Source organism: Seriola dumerili, unplaced genomic scaffold, assembly GCF_002260705.1.
Source record: "Seriola dumerili isolate Sdu_G_001 unplaced genomic scaffold, Sdu_1.0 BDQW01000432.1, whole genome shotgun sequence".
Classification (NCBI taxonomy): Eukaryota; Metazoa; Chordata; class Actinopteri; order Carangiformes; family Carangidae; genus Seriola; species Seriola dumerili.
Genome location: NW_019174687.1, coordinates 1,397,162 through 1,416,280, shown reverse-complemented (window position 1 = coordinate 1,416,280; position 19,119 = coordinate 1,397,162). Strand labels below are relative to the sequence as shown.

Sequence of the window (19,119 nt, the reverse complement as noted above, 5' to 3'; positions counted from 1 at the left end):
ATGAAGCATACGCTGAAAAGAACACCGTGCCTACAGTGAAGCATGGCGGTGGCTCAGTGATGCTCTGGGGCTGCTTCGCTTCCTCTGGCACTGGAAACCTGCAGCGTGTGGAGGGAAAGATGGATTCAATCAAGTATCAGGAACTCCTGGGAGAAAATGTCATGCCGTCTCTGAGGAAGCTGAAGCTTGGGCGTCATTGGACCTTCCAACAGGACAATGATCCCAAGCATATCTCAAAGTCCACCAAGGCTTGGTTTCACAAAGAAGTGCTGGAAGATACTAGAGTGGCCATCACAGTCGCCTGACTTGAACCCCATTGAAAACCTCTGGTGGGATTTGAAAAAGGTGGTTGCAGCACGCAAACCCAAGAATATTAGTGAACTGAAGGCCTTTAACCATGAGGAATAGGCTAAGATTCCTCAGGAACGCTGCCAGAAGCTGGTGTCTGGCTATGCATCACGTTTGCAGCAGGTCATAACAGCAAAAGGGTGCTCTACTAAGTACTAAAGATGCTTGTCATGAAGGGGTTGAATAATTTTGAGACTGCAGTAGTCATTAAAAGTGGCATTTTGTGTTGAATTTGGAGAAACCACTTGTAATATTAGATGTATTGAACTGTTTAAATTGTTCTTGTTTGATTTGTTTATTGCAAACAGCTGCTAGTTTGTACATTTTGCCAATAAACCTAATTTGCAGTGGGGGGTTGAATCATTTTGATTGCAACTGTAAATGTTGACCACAGTGAAGTTGAAAATAAAATAAAATGCCTTTTTAGAAACACTGTACTTCAGTAGTCTCAGTTAAAGCAGTATGTCAAGACCTAAGCCTTTTTCTCCCTTGTGAAATTTAAGAGTTGTTTTGTGTGATGCAGATACAGAGTAGTTCCAGGTATAAATGGCAAAACTGAATCACACAACAGGGCATGGTTCATGATGGTTCCAATAGTGGTGAGAGGACTAGGGTTGGTGGATCTTACTGTTTTAATCTGTCTGTCTCAGGTATTTCACCTACCCATATCAGGACCTGACTCTGGAGCAGGAGATCCACCTGCTGGACCAGCCAGACAAGATCTGTCACTTCCTGGCTCACAATGGTTGGGTGATGAGCGACGATCCGCTGCGCAACTTTGCTGAGCCAGGTACACATAGAAACCAGCTTAGTAAGATAGCCAGGTGCAAAAACAATGGAGAGAGTAATAGATATATAGAGACATAAAAACATGCTGTAATTTAGGAGAGAAGCGGGGTGTTGTTTTTTCCCTGACATAAGATTTAATCCCATAACATCAGACAGATTACACAGAATTTTGTGAGCAGGATAATAGTGTGATTGCTACACACACATTTTCAATCAAAGTGTACATTGTAGTACACAGTTGAATTTGTGTATCTAACCTGAGAATCTCATACAATATAATCTCATTTCAGATTGTACGTTGAAATATCTGTCCTTCAAAGTACAAATCATTGTGTCAGTATTGACGTGTATCTTTGTTCTCTGCAGGCTCTAATGTGTACCTGCGTCGGGAGCTGATCTGCTGGGGTGACAGTGTCAAACTGCGCTATGGCAATGGCCCTGAGGACTGTCCGTACCTGTGGGCCTACATGCAGAAATACACTGAGATCACAGCCAAGTATTTCCATGGAGTCAGACTGGATAACTGCCACTCTACACCATTACATGTAGCTGAGGTATTGTCATTCATCATCATCATACCACATCCAGCAAATATCTGGATTCTCCAGTAGAAACCAGTATACTCTGAAATGTAATCACCTGCTCCAGGTTTCTGTATCCTCATTCGAGTTACACAGTAGTCAGTTAATTAAGGCAAATTATTAAGAGTCTAATTTTGATGATGCAGGTCTTGAATTGTATTGTTGTTCTTGTTTTCCTCTTGATTCCTTTGAGGACCCTGTTGAAAATGAGATGATGCATCTTAAGGGGCTTATCCTGAAAATACAATATGAAATAAATTAATAAATTATTGATCAGTTAAAGAAGCAGCAGAGTTCAGACAATAAGCAACTAAGCTGGGTTCATCCTAAACTTTTAGGTTGTCTCAGACTGTACAGAGATGAGTGGCTGACATGTTGAGGAATCAAGGCAAACGTGCAGGATCACAAACAACGAGAAATCAGGTTTCTCATGTTCTATGTAAATGTCATATCCTCTGATCAAAACCAGGAAAAGTCTCAAAACCAAACAACCAGTAAAACTAGTGCCTGTAAATGTAGAAACACATTTCAGTAGAATCCGGTCTTATGCAACACCACAACAAAGTACAGCCTTTGAAATGACCATATTATATTATCATTACAGTTGAATCAACACACACACACACACACACATACAACTACAGTGCCAACAGAAATGGAACATGTTGGGTCCTATTATTGTCAGCCTGTTATACTGCAGTGCATTACATCATAAGGGTATTTCTGTGTCTTAAGAGTAAACCATAAAACCTTGGGCTTTCTAAAGATTTAAAGAAGCAGCCCCATGTTAAAAATACTAATGTCTCGGTAAAAATGTTTTAGTTTGTGATGCAACATTAGTAGATTTCCTACTTCTCACCACAACACTGTCCCTCTATCTGTCTGTCCCACTATCCGACCCTCAATGACCGATCGCGTGGCTGATTTAAAAATTCGCTTGTGCTCCTTCATTGCCGAGTATGATCTATCGTTTACAATCGCTCATCCACTCGTCACTTTGTGTCAGAAATTAGCGGAGGATAAACTCGCCCTTACGCATCTGTCTGTCTCAAGGCAGCATGCAAGCTATCTTATTACAAACGGCATCTCACCAGAATTTAAAAGAAATCTGTGACAAGCTTGAGAATAACATGTTTTCACTCAACATTGATGAGGCCACGGACAAAAGCATGGATAAAATTCTAAATGTACTTGTCCGATTTTATGACGAGGATGCAGGCAGTGTGAAAAGTGTGGTTAGTGAGGTCCCCCCTCCATTGTAAAAGCGCTTTGGGTATCTTGAAAAGCGCTATATAAATCCAATGTTCATTTATTCATTCATTCTTTCATTCAATTCCTAGTTTACTTTTGAGTATTATAATTGTCACCCACTGACCTTTCTTGGTATGGCTGTAGTATCCGTAGTCTCAGTATGCTATACAAGCAATAAGTACGCAGGTAAGTGACTAGTTAAAAGCAGGGATGGATTACTGAACAGGCCTACCAGGCCCAGGGTCCCAAGAGCTCTGGTGCTCTACACAAAGATGCTACTGTAATATAGGCTTGTATTGGGTTTGTTCATCTCATGTCTGAATAATGTACATTTGTATCCACAAAAGTCATCAGAATATTTAATTCAATGGACTATTTATCGAAATGTCCCAGGGGAGCACACCTCTGGATCCCGCTTGACAATTGCGTTGATTGGGGCATATATCTTAGCTTATCACCCCTGCCTACAGGAAACAGCATGCTGCAAACTTACCCAACCACACTGACTGTCCATGCCAAGGGTGGATTCAAACAGAGAATGTACACAGGCTCATGTAGTGTCATGATTCTGCTTGCTTATTATATTTTAACATCATAATAGTTGCATACTGTATCCTATTGAAATACGAAAGAACTTGTTTTACAAGAAATAGTAAACATGTAAATAATATTTAAATAGTGACAAGAAAAACCTTCCTGTATGTGTGAAGTTAGCTGCATATTGTTTGTCAGTGTAGCACTGCTAACAGCAGACTCTTCTTCTTCTTGTCCAGGCAATGCTAGATGCCGCCAGAGCGGTCAGACCCAATCTGTATGTGATAGCTGAACTGTTTACAGGAAGTGAGCTCATTGACAATGTGTTTGTTAACCGGCTGGGAATTAGCAGCCTTATACGAGGTACAAAACTGTTGCATGAGCTAACTTGATGTTTTTGTCTCTTCCTTCTCTTTTCACTGCATCGTTCTGCCTCTTCAAACCCAAACACCCTCCCTCTGTCTCTCTCTGTACTCTCACTGTATTGGTTGAATGTATAACTGCATGGTGTGTTAACTCTGGGACCTGTCACTACTAACTGGCTGTATCCCCTTCACATTAACTCTCCTCCTCCTCCTTCTCCTCCTTCTCCTCCTTCTTTCCAATCTTTTATTCTACTTGCCCTCTCCCCCACTCGTCCCTCCCTCCCTCCCTCCCTCCCTCTCTCCCTCTCTCCCCGCCCTGACCTCTTGGTTTTCGGTGTGTTGTCTTGCTGTGGTTGACCAGTTCATGCTAGACGTGGCCAGAACAGTGTGTCCTAACCTGTATGTGGTGGCTGAACTGTTTACCGGTAGTGAGGAGCTGGATAACATCTTCGTTACCAAGCTAGGAATCTCATCCCTGATACGAGGTACAGTACCATATGTGTTCAAAATACATACTCAATACTTACTACATAGTTTATTCATTAAGACTGACAAAGTAGACAGTACACATACCAAGGTGTCTATGTTACTTGTGCATATTTTTCACAGTAAGTACATACAGATGGGTGGTTAGTAAGTAATAGTAGTAGTGAGTAAGATTTTGATACCCTGCAGGCCTCCAGAGCAGCATCACTGCTCCTTCTCATAGATTCTCCAAGTGTGTGCAGCTCTCTTCTAAAACACTAATTGTGACTTTTAAGGCTGTTGCTTCTAATTCTCATATTTTCATATTCATAACAGTATTCAGTGAGCAAATGGCTGTTTGCCATAATACATATGGTTATATCCATCCATCTATGGGTGAGTGACAGCGTATACCCAGGATAGGTTCCCAGTCTAGAACTAAATAATATAGAATATTATTTCAATGAAGGACTGAAAAATAATCAGCTTACAAATTGCACTTAATGTTTAATTCCAGCTTTCAGTAGGGATGCCCCGATTGATCAGCCCCGACTGATCAGCCGATCTTTCTCCCTTACCTCTAGACTTGTTACCTTTCTCCCAACTTGTCCAATGCGACGGTGCGCGACAGGCCACCACAATTGTTAGTCGTGTGGAACTTTTACAAAGTGTGTGAGACTGATATGTGCCATCTGCAATGAATGCCAGAAATGATCGGTATCAGCCGTGGATTGTCCGATCTCACTCATAGATGATCACACTGGTATCGGTGGTAAAAAAAAAAAACCGTGATCGGGGCATCTCTAGCTCTCAGTAGTTGACAGTTTTTGATCCACTGGGTATTTAACAGGTCTGAGGATTAACAAGCAGCTTTAATGTATTTACTAAGGCTTGTGTTAAACACAAACACCTTCACTACCAGATTGGACTGTGGCCAGAAGTGCACTGAGCTTGAATGTGTGAACTGCCCCCTGGTGATGCAACAGCATGGATTATGTTGTGATAACTGTCCTCCCCCATCTCACCAACTTCTCCCAACCCCCCATCCTGTCCATAGAGGCCATGTCAGCTGGTGACAGCCATGAAGAGGGCCGACTAGTCTATCGTTACGGAGGTGAGCCAGTGGGAGCCTTTGTTCAGCCCAGTCTCCGTCCACTTATGCCCTCCATCGCCCACGCCATGTTCCTTGATGTAACCCATGACAATGAGTGTCCCATACAGGTAGGTCTCTGTTAGGGTCAGATTAGGGTGGGGTGCTTTGTTCAAAAATGAACCATGACAGAGTCACTGAGTTCAGCTGTACCATGTGTTGGTTTCTAACGGCTGCTGTTTGACTCTGTTTGAAGCTGCGCTCAGCATTGGACTCTCTGCCCAGCTCTGCTATCGTCTCTATGGCCTGCTGTGCTACCGGCTCCACCAGAGGATATGATGAACTGGTCCCACATCAGGTGACTCATCATTTTGGTTCAACAGTATTTCTTAGCAGTTAGCCATAACTATAGTTTGTTTTTGAGTGTTTTGAAAACAAATTCTACAATATTGGATAATTTACTGCAAATATGAAAATGTTGGTCAATGCCAGTTTCTTTTGTCTAAACTTTGACTTGAGCCTGAGTATCACAATAAAGAGTGAGCTGATTAATTCACAGCATTTTTACAGCAGATAACTTGAGAATCGGCTGCTGAACAGCAACCATTTATGCCGCCAAAGAAGCTACATGATTCATATTTAGCTTCTAATGTTTATGTTTACAGGTTTGGATTTAGACACCATCATTTATGTAGTCTGAGTAAAAAGTTTGAACATCTGTCCTTTTTATCAAACTTGCTTGTTGTTTTCTACTCATCTAAGATTTGAAAACAATTTTCTACAACTGAATTTAATTTTGAAAAAACATAGATTTTCCAGAGTTGACTGTGGGATCTAGTAAATGAGTGAGTACACACTTATTTATGCTGAACTTCTCTGCTTTACAGCAGGAAAACAGGGAAATATGATGAACTAGTACCCTGATACACTATATAATGTATATATACACTGAACTACTGTAAATGGGGTAAAATTATAAATCTTTATTTAACCCATATAATAATTTGATACTGAAATGTGCACTTAAACATTTTAATACACATATTGCATGTATTTATATTTTTGTGAAATATTATCCATTGTATTTCTTATTATCTACTAATTGTTATTCTATTATTGTTGCACATGAGCCTTTTAACACGTCCTCTACCCCACCCACCCATGTCACAGCACAAGTTGAAAATATGTATGTGACAGATGCATCTTTGAATCTTCAATCTAATCAGTCATTGACATTAGGGCATTATTTTCATGATTCATTTGCTAATTAATTTATCAGTTTGTTAATCATTAAGTCTGTATAATAGACTCCACAGTCAGAGCAAACGTTATCCACTGAGGAAGACTCTGAGATGTGATTGAAAGCTCCAGAGAAAGCTTTTGATTAGACCTAAAGTTGAGATGTTTTTCGCCCCACTGCTGCATATATACTGTATATAATATATATAATATATTTAATTCATGAAATGAAACATTGGAGAAGCTACAACCACTAAATGTTTGAAGCTTTTCACTGATAATTGATTAATTGATTATCAGAATTGTTGCTGATTTCCTGTTCAACTAATTGATTAATAGTATTGATTAACTTGACAGTGCTTTGTGTGTGTGTGTGTGTGTGTAGATCTCTGTGGTGAAGGAGGAGCGTTTCTACCCCAAGTGGAACCCCTCAGCACCCGCCTCCTCCCCTGGTGAGATTGGACCCCAGACTGGCATCATAGCAGGGAAACTGGCTCTCAACAAGCTGCACCTGGAACTGGCTGCGCAGGGATTCATACAGGTACAGGACTGCAGTGTTCTGTATGTACAACACACACACAACTTCAGCTAACACTGACGTTTAGCTCATGTCAGTCCACTTCCTGTTAAAGGTTTTTACTATAAAAAAGACAGTAGCATGGCTGTGAAGTTGATAGAGCTTTATGCTAACTGTTGTGTTTTTGCACTACATTTCCCAGTGATCACTTGTCAGTGAACGTCTTGTCCCAATTTAATCTCTGAACATCTCCCTCATCAGGTGTATGTAGACCAGGTGGATGCAGACATTGTTGCAGTGACTCGTCACTGTCCCAGCACCCACCAGTCTGTGGTGTCCGTGTGCAGGACCGCCTTCTGGAACCCCAAAAACCACCAGTACAACAACAACGTCCCACCCATGTTCATACCTGGTATGACAACATGATTCATATTAGAAATCAATCATGTCACATGTTTCTTTCTCTTTCTTACACTGTTTTTATTTATTATTCACCTTGAAAGACATAACCAGGTTAGATGTTGCTCTCCCTCTCTCTAGGGAAGATAGAGGAAGTGGTACTGGAGGCGAGGACAGTGGAAAGGCATGCTGGGAGCTATAAGAAGGATAACAACTATATCAATGGCATGCCAGAATACACAGTGGAAATCAAAGAGCATATATCTGTAAATATCACTCTTTTTAGGATCGTTGTAATCCTGTGTGTTATTGAAATGAATGAACAAATCAATAATAAATTCTAAAATGTGATACAGTTACAGGAGAGCACAGTGGTGAAGCAAGCAGGGGTGACTTCTAAAGGTCGCTCAGAGTTTGTGCAGGAAATCACATTTCAGAAGTTGACTCCTGGCAGTGTCATTGCCTTCAGGTAACACACACGCACACGCACACACACACACACACACACACACACTTGCTCAAAACTGAAGTCATTCCATCCATGATTTATTAAACGTTCATTTATTGACACTGTTCATTCTGAACAACTGTCTGAACAGTTTCCTGTCCCTCTCTCTCCTCCTCTCAGGGTGAGTTTGGACCCCAAGGCCCAGAAGCTGGTGGGGGTGCTGAGGTATTATCTCTCCCAGTTCAGCCCAAAGTACAAGAAAGGCAGCATAGCAGATGAAAACCCACCAGAAGCGATGCAGAAGCCTCTGGCACAGTGAGTACACATGAGGTCTGATGAGGAAAAACAATGAGGGAGTGTGGAGAGAGAAAGAAGTGACCCCCTCCTCATCTCTGCTTCAGGCTAGTGGCTCATTAGTTTAACACACACATACTTCTGACTGAGCTGTTGGCAATTGATTTGCATTGTGGGTAATGTAAGCACCAGGTTTGAAGGAGGGGGGGGGGGGGGGGGTGCATGGAATAAACAAGACAATAATCTGGTTCTGCTGCATCGTGAATCTGATAACATTACAAGAGTTCTGCTGAGTCAGTACAGAAATCTTTTATTCTGTGTGTGATTTGCAAATTGCACTAAGAATTTAGAATTAAAATAACTTAGAATAATAATAAACTTTATTTAAATAGCACTTTTCAAACAGTAGTTCCATGTTCTCTGCAATTAGTAATAAAAAGGCATAAAACAATAAAAACAATGTCGTAAACCACACAAAACCACAAGACAGACAAAACCAACAGGAAATAACAACAGTCTCATAAAAATGCCAACCTTTTTTAAAAAAGTGATACAGACTTGCCTGATGTGACAGTGAGGGGAGAGGCCACTCTCTTGGGAGTACTTAGAGAAAATGTTAGAAGATACAGAATATATATATATATATGTATATGTATATGTGGAATAAGGAACAAGCAGCACACAGACACAGTTTTTCATTTGGTTAAGCAGCAAATGTGAACTTTTATTTTTGAAGTCATGTGTGTTTCACAGGCTGATGTCCAAGCTAACGTTAGCTGACCTGAATGTCCTGCTGTTTCGCTGTGACTCAGAGGAACAGGAGGACGGTGGAGGCTGTTACAGCATCCCAGGATGGGAGAGCCTGAAATATGCTGGACTGCAAGGTAGATCTGGAAAAATATATGAAACCAGGTCCAAACAACATCTACAGCAAAAAATATAATTATCACCAAACATGAGCTGCTGCTGATCAGAACTTTTAAATCTCTGATAGTAGTGATCAGAGAACAAAAGTAAATGAGCCGTTGCTTCTGACTGATTTTACCCTTCTGCAATGATGAGCAATGAACAATAGCTGCTGAGAAATTAAGCTTTTGAACATGTAGGTGGACTCACTCACTTCACGCACAGAAACCTGCTCTGTGTAGAGGGTTATTCTGTTTTCACTTTGATGGTTGACTGCGGTGTTTCTTCTGCAGGTCTGATGTCAGTGTTGGCTGATATCCGTCCAAACAACGACCTGGGACATCCCGTGTGCTCTAACCTCAGACAAGGAGACTGGCTGATAGACTTTGTCTCCAACAGGCTGATACACAGAGAGGGACCACTGGCACAAGTGAGGATTTTACTGTCTTAAAGGGTCACTTCACCCAAATTACTGAAGGATTTTTCATCTAGCCACACAAATAGTTCTGGTTTTAACTTTTGAGATAACCAGAGCAACAGTAAAGTGTCTTTCTGGTTACTGTGGGTCCACAGGTGGGTCAGTGGTTGGTAGCCATGTTTAACTACCTGAAGCACATCCCACGGTACCTCATTCCCTGTTACTTTGACGCCATCCTGGTGTCAACCTACGTTACAGCCCTGGATGCAACCTACAAACACATGTCGAGGTGGGAGAGATGACAGCAGCTTTGTTGTTGACATCTGAAATTAAAACCTGAGACCGATGTGTTGTAGTTAAGTGACATTTCTGCCTCTTTGTCCAAACAGTTTCGTCCAGAATGGCTCCACCTTTGTTCATCACCTGGCGCTTGGTTCACTTCAGATGTGTGGAGTTGGACGCTTCCCAGCCCTCCCTCCCATCTCTGCGAAAATAGAGGGTGTTCCCTATCGCATCAGTCCAATCACAGGCCAGAAGGAGCAGTGCTGTGTCTCATTGGCTGCAGGTAGAACCAGACACTTAATAAATAAAGTGAAAAAATAATTTAAGAATTAAAAACTGTTGTATCAAGCTTGTATTGATTTGAAGAATTCATTGAGATAAAGATGGATTCAATATTTACAGTATGGAAAAATACGGTAAGTATAGAGGCTGATCTCACTGACTGACTGACTGACTGACTGACTGTTTGTTCTTCAGGTCTTCCTCACTTCTCCTCTGGGATTTTCCGCTGCTGGGGCAGAGACACCTTCATCGCTCTCAGAGGACTGATGCTGCTCACTGGGAGACACACTGAGGCTCGGTGTGTGTGCATGGACTGTTTTGATAACCCACTTTGAATAGGGAACTCTTGGAACAGTTGCAACACTTTCTACATTTTTCTGAGTTACTCATCAACACGATTTGTTCTAGACCAACTGAATATGTTATATATTAAACTTACATCTGCCTGCTAATGACCCATACTATTTAAAGATGATCATATATTACATATCATCCACATTATTCATTTGGATGGAAAAATTCAGATGTTGCAACTGACTCAAACCTTGAGGAAAGTTGTAACATGGATCAGGGACGGTTGCAACATATTAAGAATACATTCAGTTTCACTAATAACTTTACTTTTTTATCTCAATAAGAACAGTACTCTGAAAATATACTGTACATTGCTTTACAATAATGCTATAGTATTATTTATTTATAAAATAATATTATAGTATTATTTATTTTTGATGATACTTATCAAATTGAGTTTTTTTTTGGGTACAACATAGAATCTGCCTTGAGTCAAAATAGGCACAATTTATCTTTTTTATAACTTGTGATGAACAGAACAGACAAATATATTATAAGACCATGAGAGGCTGACAAAATAATTCCCAAAATAACTTTGTATTTTTTTGTTGCAACCTCTCCCCTATAGAACTATATACGTTTTATATTGCTTGCTTTAGAAATTCTATTTTGAAATCTACTTTTTCAGCTGGCTTATCAAATTCTGTGAGAAGGCCACAGTAACCAAACTCTAAAATTAACCTTTTTATCTCCTTATCTCCATAGTAACATCATCCTGGCTTTCGCAGGGACGTTACGTCACGGTTTGATCCCCAACCTGCTGGGTGAGGGTCGCTGTGCCAGATTCAACTGCCGTGACGCTGTGTGGTGGTGGCTGCAGTGCATCCAGGTAGGTGGACACACACACATACACATACATACTCCTTAGGGCCTCTTTTCCAGAAACAGTAAAAACAAAGCTCTCTCCCACTAGTCCCTGCCTCAGAAACCCCAACAATATTCCAGCGTCCTCCTTCCAATCCACCCTCCTCACATGTCAGCAACCTTGGCATCTGAGAAAGCATATTTAAGACAAGTTAGGCCACTGAAATCTAAGTATGCATAAGCATAACAAAAAATCTGAGCAAAAGAAGCATGAAGTGCAAAGAGTGGGTGTCAAGGTCAAGGTCATGTCTTCAGATATAGGACAAATCTTCAGGTCAGTGTCTGTATTCCCAAATCCCTGACTACAGGAGAGGCTCTAAATTCATTAAACATTAAACTGTGTAAAAATCATATGAACTACTGAAGCTTGCAAACATTATTCACTGGTGTAACTAGTAAAGCCTGTCGTTATGTAGGCAGTTTTGACTCATTGGTTCCCAAACAAATAACTTAGTGAGAACTTAATTGTTCCTTGTAGGGGATTTCCTGTCCAATTTCATTTGGCTTGACTCATGTTTAAGAGGTAAAACTATGGACTCCAGCAGAGCCTGTGGAAAATGTTGTTTGCTGAGTGCAGGATCTCCCTGTATCTATATGAAGTTCTCAGGGTTGGTAGATGAAGGAACTGCAGAGGTATCATGAATTTATAAAAGTTTATAAAAAGTTTTGGACTGTTAATATTTTTTTCTTTCTTTATATCAGATTCATGAACTTTGGTTCATTCTTGTTTCTGCACATTCATCATGTCTTTTTTTGTTTCTGTTTTCCACTTAATGAAGTTGTAACATTATCTGAAGAGTTACATTAAAGGTTTATGAATATAATAACAATTGAACTAGATGAGGAGAATTATGTCTTGTTATAATGTTTTTATTGACACTGCGCTTGTTTCGCTCAGGACTACGCTACCCACGTTCCCCAAGGGCATGAAATCCTCCGCTGCCCAGTTACACGCATGTATCCTACTGATGATTGTGAGCCCTGCAAACCTGGAGAGGTGGTATGTACATACACATACACACACACACACTAGGGCTGCACAATATGCAAAACAAATCAAATTGTGATTATTTTGGCAGATATTGCAATAGCAATTGGAATGGTCGTTTTGGCATTTCAGTTTCACTTTCACTTCTAAAAAAATTTTAAGGATGATGATGATGGGATTTTTATTGGTCTTGTAGTAAACAAACATGTTTACATGTTTTGGTTCGTCTGGAGAATATGATTTGTAGGTTGGTCGTCTCTGTAGCACAATGCTTATGGTGCTAATAATGCATATTATGACACATTTGACCTTTTATCAAAAAAAAAATTGCAGCTCCTGCGATTTGGATACTGCACTTGGCCATATTGCGATTTCGATCATATTTCAATTAATTATGTAGCCCTAACACACACACACACACACACACACACACTTCAGTGTCTGTTTCGATACTACCGTCAGCAGTCACCAACATTTTCAAACTTCACCAACAGTTGCCAATATATTCACATGCCTCAATATATTTTGTATTGTGTGTGTGTGTGTGTGTGTGTGTGTGTGTGTGTGTGTGTGTGTGTGTGTGTGTGTGTGTGTGTGTGTGTGTGTGTGTGTGTGTAGGAGCAGCCTCTGTATGATGTGATCCAGGAGGCTTTGCAGCGCCACCTCGAGGGAATTTCCTTCAGAGAGAGAAACGCTGGATCTAAGATCGACATGCACATGAGAGATGAAGGTGAGACAGTGTGTATGTGTGTGGTTGTGTGTATGTGACAGACTACACATGAGTCCATTATATTGGAATAATGCTCACAGAGGTCTCCCAGTACTGATGATACTGGACAAGGTGGAGGTGCAGTCTGAACTGTTTTCTTTCAACAATCTATTTTGATTTGAATATTTTCTCTATAATTTATGTTTTACTGCATCTTTATTTACTGCATCACTAAACATCAAACATTTTTCTCTGGTTCTACTCAGACTCTTGTGTAAATGGCAGTGAGGAGACCACACTGTGTTTTAAACTATCTGTCATGGTCCTGAGCTCTGTCATCTCTTCCAGGGTTCAATGTGTTTGCGAAGGTGGATCCAGCCACAGGCTTCGTCAGTGGAGGGAACCGCTTCAACTGCGGCACATGGATGGACAAGATGGGAGAGAGCGAGAGAGCCAGGAACAGAGGCATGCCTGCTACTCCCAGGTAACACACACACTCTCATCACACACATCACCTCTCACCAGCTGCTCAACAGCAGCCAGATTCTCATCACAAACACAAACACAGAAGCAGCGTCAGATTTTTATTCTTTTTTATTTTATTTTTGTTTTACTTGATTGGAAATGAATATCTTTGAGTTTTATATTGTTGGTTGAACAGAACAAGACATTTGAAGCAGTCAGATTCGACTTTGAGAAATTGTGATTAGAATTTTCACTTTTTTCTGATGTTTTAGAGACAAATCTACTTTTCAAATAAATGAAAACATAATAACCAATGATAATACATAATGTACAAAAATATAAATGCAACACTGTTTTTTGTTTCCATTTTTCATGAGTTGAAATCAAAGATGTAGGATTTTCTTGTACACACACAGAGGATGATTACTGCACAGGTGTGACCTGGGTTGGTCATAATAAAAAGCCACTCTAAGGCTTTTCACAGCTAAAGTTGGTTTGCTCTGTTTGAAAACGTGTAAGTTCAGTTTGCTTCACAGAGAAAAATTCAAGTGAACCAAAATGCATCATTACCCACCATGTGCAAACAACGACATTTATGAGACACTGTACTATGGATTTCTAGGGTTAGGGTTCAGTGTACTTAGTTGGAGTCTAACTAATTGTCTGTGGGACTCTGTCCAGAGACGGAGCAGCGGTGGAGATCGTTGGTCTCAGTAAATCGACTGTTCGCTGGGTGGTGGAGCTCCACTCCAAAGGACTGTTCCCTTATGATGGAGCTAAAGTACACAGAGACGGTAGTATGCGCACACACACATGCACACACGCACACACGCACACACACACACACACAAAAATTGAAATGTCTTGTGGATTCACTCTGAATGACAGCAGCCGTTCCCTCTGTGTTCCAGGTAAAGAAGTGTTTATTTCGTACTCCCAGTGGAACCAACAGCTCCAGAAGTCATTTGAAACTGGGTTCTGGGTGTCAGGAGACCCAAAGGACCCCAATGAGAAACACCCTGATCTGGTGCATAAAAAGGGCATCTACAAAGACAGCTATGGGGCCTCCAGCCCCTGGTGTGACTATCAGCTGAGACCCAACTTCACCATCGCCATGGTGGTGGTAGGTTTGGTCTTTAATAATTATGAATAAATATCTCCCGGTTAATTGATTACCTCTGTAGTGTGTGAAGTGACCAGATGTCTGAGCTGTGATTGGCTGGTTGACACAGTGTCTGTTTTTAAAGGCTCCGGAGCTGTTCACAGTGGACAGAGCCTGGCACGCTCTGGACGTGGCTGAGAAGAAACTACTGGGACCCCTGGGAATGAAGACACTGGACCCTGAGTAATGCATAATCACACACACACACACACACACACACACACACACACCACACTTTCTGTATCCCTGCATGTTAATGAAACCATTTCTTACAATTTCAAATGAACAGGTTTAATAGTAACTGTAGTGGAAGGATCAGTAGTTTCAGGCTACATTCACACCACTACGTTTTCATCAATGACAACCACGCCTGAAAACACATAGCAGCTCCTATATCAATGCACTGTCAGGGCTGCCTACAAGCATCGCTACCAGTAGCCTGGTAATATAGCAGTGTTTTTTCGTTTTCTTTTTCAATTGATCGATTGATGCGTGAAATTGAAGTTGTGAAAGAATCGTGTTTGTCCCATGTTTTTCAAGCACAACAGCTGCTAGCAAAAACAAGGTCAGTAACACTTGTATTTCATCATCCATGTCGCTTTCACCACTGGTAGATGAGCTGATGAGACCCAGTCAGAGAGAGACTGGGTGTCTACGTCATTGTTTCCAAAGGTTTTAGGGGCTTGAAAATTGGAGTCGTGGGGATGGCAGGAGGAAATGTAGCAAAAGTGAAGTGTCTTAAAACTAAAACGTAGTAGTGTGGATGTAGCCTCAGTATTTAGCAGAAGAAGTAGCTGTCTCCTATTGTCTCTCATGGCACCTCACCTCACAAACTGCTCCAGTTTTCACTGCTGTTCATCAGACACAGTCAGTGTGATTAAACCTCACATTCTTTACTGTCGCAGTGAATAAGTAAAGACTGGAGCTCTGAAGGGAGAGAGACGTGTGTGTTTCGTTTCACATGTGCCGTGTTTCAGCATGTACATATCTAGTGTGTTTGTGTCATGATCATATCTGATAACCTGTGTGTTTTACACTCAATCTCATACTGACTAAGTCTTTGTGTTGTCCCAGTGATATGGTGTACTGTGGTGTCTATGACAACGCACTGGATAATGACAACTACAACCTGGCAAAAGGTTTCAACTACCACCAGGGACCGGTGAGTGAGCCCCGACTCTCCTGCTGTGAGTGTTATTCAGTCCTGGTGACAGAGCTGCGGTCACATGGTTCATGAGTGTGGAGGACGTCGTCTAGCGTCCCTCCTCCAGAGGTCGTCTGCTTGAAGAAGATTCCGTTTCTGTGTGGAAAATAGTTTCTTTAGCTGTTACAGTGCCCTCATTGGCTGAGACAGTAGAACAGAGCACTGACATCATCTCCAGGAGACAGTGAACGTCGCTTAGTTATTCTCACTGGAGGGTTAAAGCAACAGTCCTGACATCATGCTTCCTGTTCTGCTGCACTCTGCATCATTGGTGCTACACATACAGACTGGAACTCACTGTCTCTCTCCTTGTCTGTGTGTGTGTGTGTGTGTGTGTGTGTGTAGGAGTGGCTGTGGCCAGTAGGCTACTTCCTGCGTGCCAAACTCTACTTTGCCAAGAAGCTGGGAGGGGAAAGCTACAGCAGAACCGTGACCCTGGTTAAAAATGTTCTGTCACGACACTACACCCACCTGGAGAAGTACGCCTGTCTCTTCATCACCTCCTCCTCCTCCTCCTCACTGTGTGTGGTGCTGTGTATATTTTCTGTCTGTGATAACTCTCATTTGTCCTCTGCTTCCTCAGGTCTCCGTGGAAGGGTCTGCCAGAACTGACCAATGAGAACGGCCAGTACTGCCCATTTAGCTGTGAAACCCAAGCCTGGTCTCTGGCCACTGTGCTGGAGGTCCTCTATGACCTTTAGATGACCTTAGCGTAGCAGTCAACCTGTACCCTGGTGTCACACTTCCTGTTGAAGTTTGACTGAGGAGACGTCACTGAAACACACCACGGCCTCAGTCTGTGAATCACCAGGTTCAGTCGTGACCTCTGACCTCTCGCTTAGTTATCAGAGTTTTCATACTGCGTTTAAACCTGTTTTAAATTTGATGGACTTTACTTAGACTTATTTTACTTGTGGTTAACTTTAACACATCTGGGTGAGGAGCTGTTTGAGCCAGTTTAGTTTCAGACTGATGGTCAGGTGGGTCAGTTAGTTAAAGCTTTTTAAAACCTTTCTCCACTGAACAGCTCGTGTCTTTCTTATGTGTGTTGGCCTTTATCTCCAAGGCCTGAGTTCCCATGTTGCACTGAGAGCTTAGATTTTCTTCCTTCATGTACAAAACCATGAAACATAAATGTAGCGTATTTACAGCAGTTATTTTGAAACCAGCAGCAGCTTCAGAGCAGATGTGGTGCCGGTTTTTTTAGTGTTAATAATCACAGAAGTACTTTGGTTGCACTGATGGTCCTGAATTATCTTTAATCCTACAGATGTAGCTGAACCTAACAGAGCGCTGCTCCTGTAGAAAAGACACCAACACAGTATTTGATTCTGTCTGTATATTTTTATTTGACAGGGCTCTCCTGTTTTCTGTCCAAACAAAATGAAAAGTCTGACTTTCTCAAAAGAGAAACTAATCAAATCACATTTTATCAATTGGACAGAAAGAAACTCAGGAGCAGGAACATGGACCTACAAGTTAAACTCTTGTAGCAGTGATTGTTTTCTCTCTGATGTGTAACTTCCTGCAGCTTCACCTCCAGAGTCAATACAAACATCTCTGTCTTTATTCAGTGGAATTGAAAATGTTTTAAAAACATTTTGAGGAAACAATATTAGTATCATCTACCTTACTCTTCTTAATGAACTGTGATAAATTATAATCAGAATGATCACACCATTCACTGTGCATTAACACACTTTAACCCTTGAACAAACAGACTCTTATGGAACTGAACTAACCCGTCACTGTGTTTACACCTGGAGTCCTACCTCCTCACTGTCCTTATCGCCTTCTGTCTCAACAAGTGACCTGAACACCTGAACGCACCACCAGGTGACTGATCACCAGCTGCAGCACCAGTGATGTGCAGAGTTCTGTAAATTGTCCCTGAACGCACCACCTGATGCCTTCACACATGAAATAAATCCCCCTCAGTCTTCCAGCTGTTCCACCTGTTTATCATGTCTACAGTGTGAATGTCAGTGTCATTCAGCTGTGTCTTCATGTGAAACAAACGCTGTGTGCATGAACGTAGCTTTTCCCCTCGTGTGTGTTACGATGCTATAGACGCCTGATGAGTCTCCGTTGTCTTGTCCCTGCAGATGTTGAACATGTGGTGAATTTTAACATAAAACATCAGCGTTTCTCTGAAAGAGAAGAAACCTGGTGAGAACAGAACATGTAGAACACAAACTCATACAGTTCCTGTGTCAGTAGTTTGAGAAGCCTCTGTGTGTATCTACACTAACACGTGTCACTGGTTTAACTGTTCTGTGTTTTAAAATCCTCTCGACTTGATCATCTGGTCTCCGTCAGTTCTTTCCTCAGCAGAATAATTCTATTTATTTAAATTTATTTGATTTTTATTGGTGAAGCAAACACATGATTTAACATAAATGTTACATACCATCACATCACATACATGCAAACAGTACCAAGGTGGGACCAGCATTACAGTGGACAGAGACCAGAGTGAAGTGTAGAGGATGAAGTGATGTGGTTCTCAACTGTATGAGAGAAAGAAGCAAATAAAAAAAACAGCTGTTCCTGAGTTCAGAGTAAATCATGGTGGAGCCACAAACAAAAATCCAGCCTTTCGTCTTTTCACTGGATTCTCAACATGCACATCAAAAGAGCCTGTGATCCACCCTGAGGTCGTGTACAGGCACAGAGCTCTAAGAAAGATCATACATTTGGTTTTCTTATTATTGAGAACTGACTTTAGACCAAGCAGTTTGAAGACAATCTGAGGCTCATCATGTCTCTGAGGTTCATCAGGGCTCTATTCAGGAGAGCACGTTTAACAAATTCTGACTCTAATCCTGAACTCTGAGTTGATGAACCCTGAGATGGAAACTCTGAGGGTTTGGTTCTAGAACAGCTGATCTAAGTTGGTTCAATCAACTCTGAGAATGTTCACGTTTAACCATGTGCATGACAGAGGGATCATCATCAATCGATCCCCGTTTCAACGATTCACCATGGCAAAGAGTAAATAAAGAGCAGAGCCTCCATTTTAATGCAGTGGAGCCAGAGAGATGAGTGTGTGACATTAAATCACATGTATCTTTAAAACAACAGCAGCAGCAGTGACAGAGTCTGAGCTGGAGAAAAGAGTCAATACGGTTTTTTTCAGCGTTTTATTCCATTATATTTAGTATG

General features: G+C 41.4%; 1 protein-coding gene across 1 annotated transcript in view; it reads left to right on the top strand.

Moving 5' to 3' along the window:
- The window catches only part of agl (amylo-alpha-1, 6-glucosidase, 4-alpha-glucanotransferase), a 40,127-nt gene extending 21,872 nt beyond the window's left edge, over positions 1 to 18,255 (top strand). Inside the window, exons 11-35 of the mRNA XM_022761805.1 lie at positions 999 to 1,138; positions 1,504 to 1,691; positions 4,230 to 4,353; positions 5,391 to 5,554; positions 5,680 to 5,781; positions 7,048 to 7,203; positions 7,441 to 7,591; positions 7,720 to 7,844; positions 7,935 to 8,047; positions 8,207 to 8,341; positions 9,074 to 9,204; positions 9,520 to 9,656; positions 9,800 to 9,933; positions 10,034 to 10,209; positions 10,404 to 10,506; positions 11,268 to 11,391; positions 12,325 to 12,426; positions 13,033 to 13,144; positions 13,472 to 13,607; positions 14,270 to 14,382; positions 14,500 to 14,711; positions 14,836 to 14,933; positions 15,825 to 15,912; positions 16,300 to 16,433; positions 16,538 to 18,255. Of these exons, the coding sequence (XP_022617526.1) occupies positions 999 to 1,138; positions 1,504 to 1,691; positions 4,230 to 4,353; positions 5,391 to 5,554; positions 5,680 to 5,781; positions 7,048 to 7,203; positions 7,441 to 7,591; positions 7,720 to 7,844; positions 7,935 to 8,047; positions 8,207 to 8,341; positions 9,074 to 9,204; positions 9,520 to 9,656; positions 9,800 to 9,933; positions 10,034 to 10,209; positions 10,404 to 10,506; positions 11,268 to 11,391; positions 12,325 to 12,426; positions 13,033 to 13,144; positions 13,472 to 13,607; positions 14,270 to 14,382; positions 14,500 to 14,711; positions 14,836 to 14,933; positions 15,825 to 15,912; positions 16,300 to 16,433; positions 16,538 to 16,655 (3,316 nt within the window). The 3' untranslated portion in view covers positions 16,656 to 18,255. The remainder of the gene's footprint in view (positions 1 to 998; positions 1,139 to 1,503; positions 1,692 to 4,229; positions 4,354 to 5,390; positions 5,555 to 5,679; positions 5,782 to 7,047; positions 7,204 to 7,440; positions 7,592 to 7,719; positions 7,845 to 7,934; positions 8,048 to 8,206; positions 8,342 to 9,073; positions 9,205 to 9,519; positions 9,657 to 9,799; positions 9,934 to 10,033; positions 10,210 to 10,403; positions 10,507 to 11,267; positions 11,392 to 12,324; positions 12,427 to 13,032; positions 13,145 to 13,471; positions 13,608 to 14,269; positions 14,383 to 14,499; positions 14,712 to 14,835; positions 14,934 to 15,824; positions 15,913 to 16,299; positions 16,434 to 16,537) is intronic.
- The last annotated feature ends 864 nt before the right edge of the window (positions 18,256 to 19,119 follow it).